This window comes from Ahaetulla prasina, chromosome 5 (genome assembly GCF_028640845.1).
Source record: "Ahaetulla prasina isolate Xishuangbanna chromosome 5, ASM2864084v1, whole genome shotgun sequence".
In the NCBI taxonomy this organism is placed as follows: domain Eukaryota; kingdom Metazoa; phylum Chordata; class Lepidosauria; order Squamata; family Colubridae; genus Ahaetulla; species Ahaetulla prasina.
In genome coordinates, this window is record NC_080543.1 from 4,570,376 (window position 1) to 4,583,029 (window position 12,654).

Here is a 12,654-nt window from a genome sequence, read left to right on the forward strand (position 1 = left end):
CAACAGAGTTGGAAGGGACCTTGGAGGCCTTCTAGTCCAACCCCCTGCCCAGGCAGGAAACCTTACACCATTTCAGACAAATAGTTAGCCAACATTTTCTTAAAAACTTCCAGTGTTGGAGCATTTACAACTTCTGGACGCAAGTTGTTCCACTGATTAATTGTTCTAACTGTCAGGAAATTTCTCCTTAGTTCTAAGTTGCTTCTCTCCTTGATCAGTTTCCACCCATTGCTTCTTGTTCTACCCTCAGGTGCTTTAGAGAATAGTCTCTCTTCTTTGTGGCAACCCCTGAGATATTGGAACACTGCTGTCATGTCTCCCCTAGTCCTTCTTTTCATTAAACTAGACATACCCAGTTCCTGCAACCGTTCTTCATATGTTTTATCCTCCAGTCCCCTAATCATCTTTGTTGCTCTTCTCTGCATTCTTTCTAGAGTCTCCACATCTTTTTCACATCGTGGCGACCAAAACTTGATGCAATATTCCAAGTGTGGCCTTACCAAGGCCTTATAAAGTGGTACTAGCACTTCACGTGATCTTGATTCTATCCCTCTGTTTATGCAGCCCAGAACTGTGTTGGCTTTTTTGGCAGCTGCTGCACACTGCTGGCTCATATCTAAATGGTCGTCCACTAGGACTCCAAGATCCCTCTCACAGTTACTACTATTGAGCAAGGTACCATATATATGGTACCTGTGCATATTATTTTTTTGCGTTTTGCATTTTTATTTTTTTGGCCTAAATGTAGAACCTTACTTTTTTCACTGTTGAATTTCATTTTGTTAGTTAGCGCCCAATGTTCAAGTCTGTCAAGATCTTTCTGTAACTTGAGCCTATCTTCTGGAGTGTTGGCTATTCCTGCCAGCTTGGTGTCATCTGCAAATTTGATGAGTTCCCCATCTATCCCCTTGTCCAATCTCTCTGTCATATGACCATCGGATGTTGCAAACAGCCATAAAGGTGAACCAGATGCCAATGGTCAAAAAATACGATCGTGTGATTGCAGGGGTGTGTGCAACACATACATACACAGGGTGTGTGTGTGTGTGTGTGTGTCTCCTAACCTTGAAATCATAACTTTGGGGACGTCTGTCATAACTTTGAATGGTTATGAAGCGACTTGTCGTAAGTCGAAGTTCTATGGGCCACCAATTTCATTCTCATAACTCTGGGTGGCTAGTAAAACTTCTTTTTGTTGTATAATTACTTTATATTAAAATACAGGATAGTGTGTGTGTGTTAAGACAGCTTTACTTGGCAACTTTACGACTTGTGGACTTCAGCTCCCAGAATTCCTCAGCCCGAATGGATGAATTCTGGGAATTGAAGTCCAGAAGTCTTAAAAGTTGCTGACGTTTCGAGATTTTTGTGCTGGAGGGAAAAAAGGAAAAAAAAACAAAGAGAGACCACGGTGAAATTTTAATTACAAAACAAAAGTCCTTTAATGGTATTGATTAGCTATAAATTCATAATTAGTGCTTTAGGAATAAATGGATTAAATACATTATTCTCAATAAGCCATTATAGATTGTCTTTATGTATCTGTTATTTAGAGATACGGGCAAGACAAAGAAACCCCATTAGACGTATTTCAATATATATCAAAATGCTTCCGACGTTATTTATTACATTGGTCTTTATATACAGTTAGCTGCTGTTTCCATAATTCAGCCACGGTAAATTTACCTGTAAAATAGGAAGAAAAACAAAAAAACCCAACCCAGATCTAGATTAAATAAAAACCATAATGGTTTGGTTGCTTTCCATAATAATAATAATAATAACAATAATATAAAAAGATATCACTTATTCCTTTTGGCAGGCTGAACTCAAGACTCGCGTTTCAAAGTAAACCATTTCAGAATCAGTGCATTAAGGTTTGTCGTCCCTCCCCCGCAAACAATCCTAGTTAGAAGGTTGTTAAGCATCCTTCGAGAAAGGTTACAATTTAGAAGTTAGAAATGAAATTCGAATTCAACAGAAACAGCCAAGGGTATATTTAACCGGCTTGGGGAGGGGGGGGGTGTCTGCAGGAGCCAAGGATCAAGGCTGCATAGGTGAAGTGTTTCTCTGAACATCTGGTTGGGGCCTTGGAGAACATCTGGAAGAGCCAAGTGGAGCACCTGGGAACATCCTTCTATTTCATCTTGCACACATCATCATCATTTCCTTTTAACAACCCGATAATCCCTTGCAGGGTGGAGTCTAGACAACTGAATGGAGCTAGCCGAGTGTTTTACTGGCTGGATGCCTTCCTGTCACCGATGAGGAGTTTTGTTCAGCAGATAATATTCTCACTGTGGCCCAGAGAGAGAAATATCTGCCTCTACCTAGGATTGAACTCACAGCCTCCCGATTCTGAGGCGAGAGCTTGATTTCTAGGCATCCCTGGACAAAAATGGGAATTCTGGGAGTTGAAGTCCACCCAGCTTCAAGTTGCTGAGGTTGAGAAATACTGAATTCAGGTCTGTCCTTGGGGGTTTTTATGGTCTGGTGGCCAGCCAGGAAACCGAGTAGGGTTTTCCACCAAACCATGGTATAAAATAGTCAAAATGTTCTTGATTTCCAACTGTAGCTTGGTACTCCTTGGTGCAGAATCCTAAACATTTGGAGTTAAGTACGGAGGGAACGCGGAGCAGTGTAAGCAATTCAGCCCAACTAATGAGCCGGCTCCAATCTCGGCGGTGTTTGTAAACCGAGATGCTCCATCTTGGTTTAAGCATCTGAAAGATACTTTTCCCCCCCCGATTCTCAATAATTACACAGAGGTTGTTGCTGCTGACGTTATTTTAATAAAGAACCACTGTTAGGAATCCAGGGAAGTAATGCTAGGTACCGAACAGATTCTCAAAAGGTTTGAAAGTAAGGAGCCGTGTTAACAAGGGCAGGGGAGGAAGAGAAGCTAAATCGTGGTTAATTTAACCACGGTTTATGGCATCAGCCACAATTGATTGAACTTTCCCATCATCCAATCAAACAAACTGCATTATACCTTAGCAGGGGACCCAACCGATAAAATTTCAAGGTTAGCAAAACACGATTTAAGGCCAGGATAAAGAAAGAACATTAGGAAGAAACTAAAGATTGCAGGGCCTTGATTTTCTTTTGTATATAGGAGGAAAGAAAATATTTTAAGATCAGGTCACTGTAGCCACATCACTTGTGTGTGTGGGGGGGTCTGTTTCCTTACTTGGCCTACCTGGAAGGGCTGGGATTTGGCTAATTAAAAAAAAAGAATCACACTCAAAAAGGCGGGGGGGAAGAAGCCGCCTTCTTCCCGACCTCCGGGCCTTTAAACGCGAGCTCAAGGCTTTTTTGTTTCACCGAGCAGGCCTAAGAGTAATTTTTAATTGAGTGGTTTTATTACTTGTTATTTTAATATTCGGCCTTATGGTTTCAGATTTTTAAATTTCAAATATTGTGTTTTAATTTTTGTATATGTCTTTTTAACTTGGCTGTAAACCGCCCGGAGTCTTCGGAGAAGGGCGGTATAGAAATGTAAATAATAAATAAAATAAATAAATAAAATAAATAAATTTTGCAAAACAAACTCCCAGGAATCGTGAGAAATCTTCTTTTGATTCCCCCAGCAAATTTCAAATCTGGGGGACGTTTGGTTCACGGTTGTTAAGCGAATCGGGCTCCCCCCATTGACTTTTGCTGGTCAGAAAATCCCAAAAGGTGGATCGTAGGACCCCCCCCCCACTCCACCCCCCCCGGGACACGGCAACCGTCGTAAGTACATGCCAGTTGCCAAGCATGTCAATTTTGATCACGTGACCACGGGGATGCCGAAACGATCGTTCAGTGTGAAAAGCGGTCAAAACTAACTTTTTTTCCCCCGGTGGTGTTGTAACTTTGAATGGTCGTTAAGTCGAGGGCTAGTTGCACCCTTCCTAGCTAGGCCAGCCCAGCGTCTGGGAGTTGAGAGCGAATTAGAGAGGGGTGTCCAAATTATAGAAGATAAGCGATACTTCCTCTTGTCTTAATAATTGTTTTTTGGGGGGGGGAGGCAGAGTGGTTGTAGGGAGAAATTGGCAAGCTTCGAAAGGCCCCCAAAATGCAAATAACAATTTAGTAAGGCCAGATAGGAGAACGATTTAGTAAGGCCAGCTAAGTAGTGCATTTGTATTTTTATTTTTTTAAAAACAAAACACCGTTAAGGCATATAAACATTGCACGGGTAGTCCTTGACTTACAACCCCAATCGAGCCCACAATTCTGGTCGCTAAGGGAGACAGCTGCCGAGTGAATTTTTGCCCTGTTTTACGTGACTTTTCTTGCCGGGTTTGTTAAGCGAATCGCTGCGGCTGTTTTGAGTGAGGCAGTTAAGGGACTTTGGCTTCCCCGTTGACTTTCCGCATCAGAAGGTCGTAAAAAGGGGATCGCGTGACCCACCCACCCCCGGGACGCTGTGACCGTCATAAATACGAGTCAGTGGCCAAGCCTGGTCTGTATTTTGATCACATGATCATGAGGATGCTGCAACGGTCGTTAAGTGTGAAAAACGGTCATTTTTCAGTACCGTTGTAACGTCTTAGAATGGTCTCTAAATTAAGGGTTGTAAGTCGAGGACTAGCTGTATTCTTCCCTAGTATTAATTCCAGGGTTTAATGTCTGGTATTTTAATAGTAAATTAGGGGGTCGAAATGATAAAAGCTATGCAGTATTTCCACTTAAGAGTAACGGGTTTTTTGAGGGAATGGAGGGGGTGTAAAAGGAGAAATTAGCAAGCCTCCAAAATCCAACACTTTCAGCCAAGGAATAGAAATAGCAATTTATAGTGAGGCCAAAGAGAAGAATTTTATGCTAAGTAGTGCATTTCGCTTTAAAAAAATGAACACCCGTGCATTAAGGCATGTCATTAACACTAGATATACTTTGTGCTGTTTCAGCATACATTCAATTTATATTCTTCCCACCACGTTAAGGTTAAGAAATCCTCCTGGATTTCAGGAGGAAACTGTTTTGATGCTAGATCAGCGGTTCTCAACCTGTGGGTCAGGACCCCGTTGGGGGTCGAATGACGATTTGCCAGGGGTCGCCGAAGACCATCGGAAATATGGGAAGTATACTTGCGAGTCGAAGAATCGCGCTCCAACGGTTGACTCCACAAGCCAGCTGCAGGCTCTTCAAATCGCTAGCCGAATTCGGCTTCAGGCGCGATGAATTAAAAAAGAGAGAAATCTTTGCTCTGATGTCTCCCTCTCAAGCCAGCTGCAATCACTCCCAATCGCTAGCCTAATCTGGCTTCAGGCGCCATAAACTTAATAGGGGAGGAGTCTCCGCTCTAATGCCTCCGTCCTCAAGGCAATCGCAAGCAGTTCAGATCGCTAACCAATACGGCTTCGGGCGCGATCAATTCAAAACGAAAATAATTTTACGGTTGGGGTCGCCACATCGTGGGGAATTGTATTAAAGGGGTCACAGCACTATAAAGGTTGAGAACCACTGGGCTAGATGAAACATTGCACAATTCCGAACGAAAGACCTGCTAAGAAGCCGTCCGCTGAATATGGTACAACCAGAGCTTAAAAAAAATAAAAATAAAATTGAGCAGCTCTAGAACAGGGATCTCCAACCTTGGCAACTTTAAGCCTGGCGGACATCAACTCCCAGAATCCCCCAGCCAGCTTTGCTGGCTGGGGAATTCTGGGAGTTGATGTCCGCCAGGCTTAAAGTTGCCAAGGTTGGAGATCCCTGTTCTAGAAGATTGATGGCTCTTTGGCCAAGAAAGCCGAAGAATTAGGCAGCTTGTAAAAATTGTCTAATTGTTCCTGGAGGACAGACCTGGCAAAATTCTAGCAAAAAAAAAAAAAAGAAGAAGGTAAGATTGGATGAGTAAGCAGAACATCCAGAGCACGGCTAGGAAAATTCCCAGGAAGAAAAGCCAGAATTTAGGACAACTGGAGTGGTAGAGATTAAAAGACTTGCAAAGGAACTTGTAGATCCTTCAATGACACCCTGCTTCTCCCAAGAACCGTCTCCCTTCAAGCGGGTCTAGGTGGGAGGAATTTGGAGTGTGTCTCTTGGGGGGAAAAAAAAGCCGGGCGTTTAAAAGTTGTGGCTGATCTGTCCCCCTCCGCAGTCCGGGAGACACGAGCGGTAACTTAATTAGCCGGCAACTATCAGCTCTGGCAGCAAACTAGCGAGAGTCTGCCGAGTGTCTCTGTTATCTCTCTTGATGCCGATGAGTCAGCCAGGAAACCAGGAACAAACAGGACTTCAGCTCTAATTCTCCCTCTAAGCAGTTGATTGGCTTGCCACAAAGTGGTATAGCAGCCCTTGCTGCTTTTATATCCTGTGGGGTGTGGCTCCGTGACTCAGCACTTCCTAGGCCTGGCCCCACCCCTGCTTCTGTTGTTCCCGCCTCTCCTGCCTACGAAACCTAGGGTCCAGCCAGGCCTGATTGCCATCAACTGGGTCTGAAGGCGTGGCCGGGGGGGGGGAAAGAGTCAGGGGAGGGAGGCCTCGTTATCTCCTCCACCTGGCCTGTTTCTGGCTCCTGGAGCTGAGCCAGGGAAGCCGGTGCTCCCGAGGTAAATCCTGACGGCCCTTCCCCCTCACTTTCCAAGTCACTTTCTGGCAGGGGGCCCGGATTGGGCGGGGGAGCGCAGACACAACAGTGGCTGATCCATCACTCTTGGACAACTGCCTGGAATGATATAGGCCCGTGATGGCGAACCTATGTTGCTCTTCCCGGTTCCAGCGCACCGACCAGCTGGTCTTCATGTGTGCGGGAGCACCGGAAACAGGAAGAGCAGCTGCCTGGTGCGCATGCGGGGAAAGATGATTTTTCCGGCTCCTGGCGCGCCCATGAGCACCGGCCAGCTGGTCTTTCACAACCTGTTGGGGACACCAATTTCTGGAATTCCCAGTCGGGAGTGGGGGTGGGGGGGCTTTTGGGGATGCCCAGAGCACCAGTAGAGCCTCACTTGAAGAGACGGCATTAATCCACGGGGCTTCGTTAAAGGCCATTTTCTCCCTCCTGATGCTCCGTGGAAGTGTGGGTTAACAGCTTGCCATGGATTTAGAAGGCATCATTGACCGGGAAGGATTCACGAAAGAAGTTGAAAAACTAATGGGATATATGTAGTTCCCCTTACTCCCCCCTGCACTGATGAAGTTATCTAGTTGGGTCATGAAACATCTGCAAGAAGACAACCCAGCTCAGAGAGCAGCAAGGACCGTACACCACTCCTCCTCCTCCTCCATCTTTCTACAAACCCCATCTCCTTCTAGCACTGATGATGTATCCTAGTTGGGACATGAAACATCTGCAAGAAAGCCACCCAGCTCAGAGAGCAACAAGGAGCCGACAGTCCTCCCTCCTCCTCTCCAGAAACCCCACTCTCTTCTAGCACTGATGAGGTTACCTAGTTGGGTCATGAAACGTCTGCAAGGAAACAACCAAGCTCAGAGAAAACCAAAGGCCCCAAAGTTCCCCCTACTTATTAGAAGGTAACACTAGTGAGGAAACAAATACTGAGTCCCTTAGAGCAAGGGTGGTCCTCTTGGCCAGGGGTCTCCAACCTTGGTCCCTTTAAGACTTGTGGACTTCAAGTCCCAGAGTCCCTCAGCCAGCAAAGCAAAGTTGAAGTCCACAAGTCTTAAAGGGACCAAGGTTGGAGACCCCTGCTCTTGGCAACCTTAGGACTTGTGGAGGTCAGCTCCCAGGATTCTTCAGGAATGAAGGAGGTCTTCTGGGAGTTGAAGTCCACAAGTCTTAAAGGGACCAAGGTTGGGAGACCCCTGCTCTTGGCAACCTTAGGACTTGTGGAGGTCAGCTCCCAGGATTCTTCAGGAATGAAGGAGGTCTTCTGGGAGTTGAGGTCCACAAGTCTTAAGGGACCAAGGTTGGAGACCCCTGCTCTTGGCAACCTTAGGACTTGTGGAGGTCAGCTCCCAGGATTCTTCAGGAATGAAGGAGGTCTTCTGGGAGTTGAAGTCCACAAGTCTTAAAGGGACCAAGGTTGGAGACCCCTGCTCTTGGCAACCTTAGGACTTGTGGAGGTCAACTCCCAGGATTCTTCAGGAATGAAGGAGGTCTTCTGGGAGTTGAGGTCCACAAGTCTTAAAGGGACCAAGGTTGGAGACCCCTGCTCTTGGCAACCTTAGGACTTATGGAGGTCAGCTCCCAGGATTCTTCAGGAATGAAGGAGGTCTTCTGGGAGTTGAAGTCCACAAGTTTTAAAAGTCTTGTTGGGAGACATAAAAGAACGGTTGGGAGACTCTTGCCGTAGGACATTAAATGGAGCAGTGGGTCCTCTTCGGGGATTCCCACCTGTTTCACGATCCGGATAGAAGCCATTTGGTTCCAACCACCGAGCGGATATCTTGATCAGTCAAATGAAAAATTCAGGAATGACTCAGGGGAAGGGAAAAAAAGCACAGCCATTGCTTGAGCCCCGGCATTGCCTGTCCCTCAAACCAGGCCTTCAGAAGAAACCCAAATATTGTGGCACAGCTTTAACAATGCAAATACGAGGAAAACCTCCCATCGAGAGGTTGGTAGGCGGGAGTGCGCTTGATCCGTTGGGATTCGCCGTCGTTCCGGAATGGTAAAAGAAAAGGGGGAAAAATTCTTTTTTTTTGTAGTGCCAAGAGCTCCCCATGAGGCAGGCAGAGGTCATTCGAAGGCTGCTGTCTGTTTCTTCTTCGACTGGTCGCTTCTTATGGCTTCTTCGTTGATTCTACTAAGAGAACAGGCCAAATCCCGAAGAGAAACTATTGAAAAGAAAGGGAAAAAAAATTCTTAGGCCATTGGGCCAAGACAAAAAAGGAAGGAAAGAAAGAAAGGGAGGGAGGGAGGGAGGAAGGAGAGGGAGAGAGAGATGGAGGGAGGGAGGAAGGAAGACGGAAGGAAAGGAAGGAAGGAAGGAAGGAGAGAAAGAGGAAGGAAGGAAGGGAGGAATGGAGGGAGGGAGGAAGGAAAGGAAGATGGAAAGAAAGGAAGGAAGGAGAGAAAGAAGGAAGGAAGGAAGGAAGGAAGGAGGAAAGGGAAGGAAGGATGGAAGGGAGGAAGGAAGGAAAGAAGGAAGGAAGAAGTGGTGGGATTCAAGTAATTTAACAACCGGTTCTCTGCCCTAGTGATTTGTTCCAACAACCAGTTCACCAAACTGCTCAGAAAGTTAATAACCGGTTCTCCCGAAGTCGTGCGAACTGGCTGAATCCCACCATTGGAAGGGAGGGAGGGCGGGAGGCAAGGAGGGAACGAAGGATGGAAGGGAGGGGGGAGGGAGGGAGGGAAGGAAGGAAGGAAGGATGGAAGGGAGGAAGGAAGGATGGAGGGAGAGAGGGAGGGAGGGAGAATAGGAAGAGCAATAGCACTTAAGACTTATATACTTATTTGCAGTGCTTCACAGCCCCTCTCTAAGCAGTTTACAGAGTCAGCCTCTTGCCCCCAACAATCTGGGTCCTCGTTTTACCCACCTGGGAAGGATGGAAGGCTCAGTTAACTCTGAGCTGGTTAAAATCGAACTGTTGGCAGTGGGCAAAGTTAGCCTGCAATAATGCATTCTAACCACTGTGCAACAAGAAAGGAAGGAAGGAAGGAAGGAAGGAAGGGAGGGAGGAGGGAGGGAAAGAAACTTACCTCCCTGAAGAGGCTCATCTGGTTATTATTGACCTGCAATAATTACAAGTAGTCCTCAACGTACAACTGTTCATTTAGTGACCATTCAGAGTTACTACGGCACGGAAATAAATGACTTATGACCGGTTTTCACACTTAAGACCGTTGCATCATCCCCCATGGTCACACGGTCAACATTCGGACATTTGGCAACTGGTTCATATTTATGACGGTCGCAATCTCCTGGAGTCACGTGATCCCCTTTTGCGACCGTCTGTCAAGCGAAGTCAATGGGGAAGCCAGATTCGCTGAACAACCGAATTTGGCTGTTACGAACTTTAACAACTGAGACGAGAAAGGTCGTAAAAGGGGGAAAAATTCACCAACAACTGTCTCGCTTAGCAACAGAAATGTTGGACTCAATTGCCTTATGCACGATAGGTTTTTAACCCGAGGGAGGAGAAAGCAATACAGGTTGACCTATGACTACAATAGCAATAGCACTTGGATCTATATACCACTTCACAGTTGCTTTCACAGCCCCTCTCTAAGCGGTTTACAGAGTCAGCCTCTTGCCCCCAACCATCTGGGTCCTCATTTGACCCACCTCGGAAGGATGGAAGACTGAGTCAACCTTGAGCCAGTCAGGATCGAACTCCTGGCTGTGGGCCGAGTTAGCCTGCAATACTGCATTCTAATCACTGTACCACCTCCTTCCTTCCTTCCTTCCTTCCTTCCTTCCTTCCTTCCTTCCTTCCCTTCCCTTCCCTTCCCTTCCTTCTCAATAGCACTGAGACTTATATACCGCTTCACAATGCTTTTATAGCCCTCTCTAAGCAATTTACAGAGTCAGCCTCTTGCCCCCAACAATCTGGGTCCTCATTTTACTGACCTCGGAAGGATGGAAGGCGGAGTCAAACTGGAGCTGGTCAGGATCGAATTGCGGGTAGTGAGCAGTGAATTACTTCATTCTAACCACTGTGCCATCTATCTTCCTTCCTTCCTTCCTTCCATCCATCTTCCTTCCTTCCTTCCTTCCTTCCATCCATCCATCTTCCTTCCTTCCTTCCTTCCTTCCATCCATCTTCCTTCCTTCCTTCCATTCATCTTCCTTCCTTCCTTCCTTCCATCCATCCATCTTCCTTCCTTCCTTTTATCCTTCCTTCCTTCCTTTTATCCTTCCTTCCTTCCTTCCTTCCGTTCATCTTCCTTCCTACCTTCCTTCATCTTCCTTCCTTCCTTCCTTCCTTCCTTCCTTCCTTCCTTCCTTCCTTCCTTCCTTCCTTCCTTCCTTCCTTCCCAATAGACTTATATACCAGTTCACAGTGCTTTAAAGCCCTCTCTAAGGGGTTTACAGAGTCAGCCTCTTGCCCCCAACAATCTGGGTCCTCATTTTACCCACCTGGGAAGGATGGAAGGCCGAGTCGACCTTGAGCCAGTCTGGATCGAACTCGTGGCAGTGAGCAGTAAGTTAGTGTGCGATACTGCACTCTAACCATTGTGCCACCAGATATAGAACAAGTGATGAAAGAGAGACAGGAAGGAAGGAAGGAAGGAAGGAAGGAAGGAAGGAAGGAAGGAAGGAAGGAAGGAAGGAAGGAAGGAAGGAAGGAAGGAAGGAAGGAAGGAAGGAAGGAAGGAAGGAAGGAAGGAAGGAAGGGGTAGAGCAATAGCAATAGCACTTGGATTTATATACTGCTTCACACTGCTTTCACAGCCCTCCCTAAGTGGTTTACAGAGTCAGCCTCTTGCCCCCAACAATCTGGGTCCTCATTTTACCGACCTCAGAAGGATGGAAGGCTGAGTCAACCTTGAGCTGGTCAAGATTGAACTCCTGGCTGTGAGCAGAGCTTGTCTGCAATTCTGCATTCTAACCACTGTACCACCTCCTTCCTTCCTTCCTTCCTTCCCTCCCTCCCTCCCTCCCTCTCTAAGCAGTTTACAGAATCAGTCTCTTGCCCCCAACAATCTGGGTCCTCATTTTACCCACCTCGGAAGGAAGGAAGGCTGAGTCAACCTTGAGCCGGTCAGGATCGAACTCCTGGCAGTGAGCAGAGCTTGTCTGCAATTCTGCATTCTAACCATTGTACCACCTCCTTCCTTCCTTCCTTCCTTCCTTCCTTCCTTCCTTCCTTCTTTCCTTCCTCTCATTTCCTTTCCTTCCTTCCTGTCCTCCTTCCCAAGCAATAGCACTTAGGTGAGAAATGGGCTTCACATAATTTAACAATCCGCCCAGCACCGAAAATGTGTGTGCGCGCCTTCCGTGCAGACTGGCACACATGCACTTTGCTCCTGCGTGCAATTTAGAAAATAGGATGTCATAGTGCCAGAGCGGGTGGGCAGCCTCCCATAGGTTGCTACTACCGGTTCTCCTGAACCGGCTGAATCCCACCGACTTAAGACATATGCCGCTTCACAGTGCTTCATAGCAGGCGTCTCCAACCTTGGTCCCTTTAAGACTTGTGGACTTCAGCTTTGCTGGCTGAGGAACTCTGGGAGTTGAAGTCCACAAGTCTTAAAGGGACCAAGGTTGGAGACCCCTGCTTTAAAGCCCTCTCTAAGCGGATTAGAGCCAGCTTCTTGCCCCCAACAATCTGGGTCCTTGCTTTACCGACCTCGGAAGAACGGAAGGCTGAGTCAACCTTGAGCCGGTTAGGATCAAACTCCTGGCATTGAACCATGAGTTCGCCTGAAGGCCAAAATTTCCATTTCTAAGCCGGAACAGATGTTAAGTGAGTTTTGCTCCATTTTACAACTTTTCTTGCCACAGCGGTTAAGTGTGTCACTGCAAGTTGTTAAATTAGTCACACGGTTCTTAAGTGAATCCGGCTTCCTTACTGACTTTTGCTTGTCAAAAGGTCGTGTAAGGGGAGCGGGTGACCCTGGGACACTGCAGCCATCATAAATATAAGCCGTTTGCCAAGGGTCTGAATTTGGATCAGGTGACCATGGGGATGCTATAATGGCCGTTAACCGTGGAAAAACGGTCATAAGTCACATTTCTCAGTGCCCTTGACACTTTGAACGGTCACTAAGCAAAATGTCGTTAAGTCGAGGACTGCCTGTAGCGTAATTCAGTT

General features: G+C 46.7%; 1 protein-coding gene across 1 annotated transcript in view; it reads right to left on the bottom strand.

Moving 5' to 3' along the window:
* Nucleotides 1–1,414: 1,414 nt before the first annotated feature.
* Nucleotides 1,415–12,654, bottom strand: part of ACER3 (alkaline ceramidase 3) — a 60,795-nt gene continuing 49,555 nt past the window's right edge. Inside the window, exon 9 of the mRNA XM_058185116.1 lies at nt 1,415–8,727. Coding sequence (XP_058041099.1) covers nt 8,674–8,727 — 54 coding nt within the window. The 3' untranslated portion in view covers nt 1,415–8,673. The remainder of the gene's footprint in view (nt 8,728–12,654) is intronic.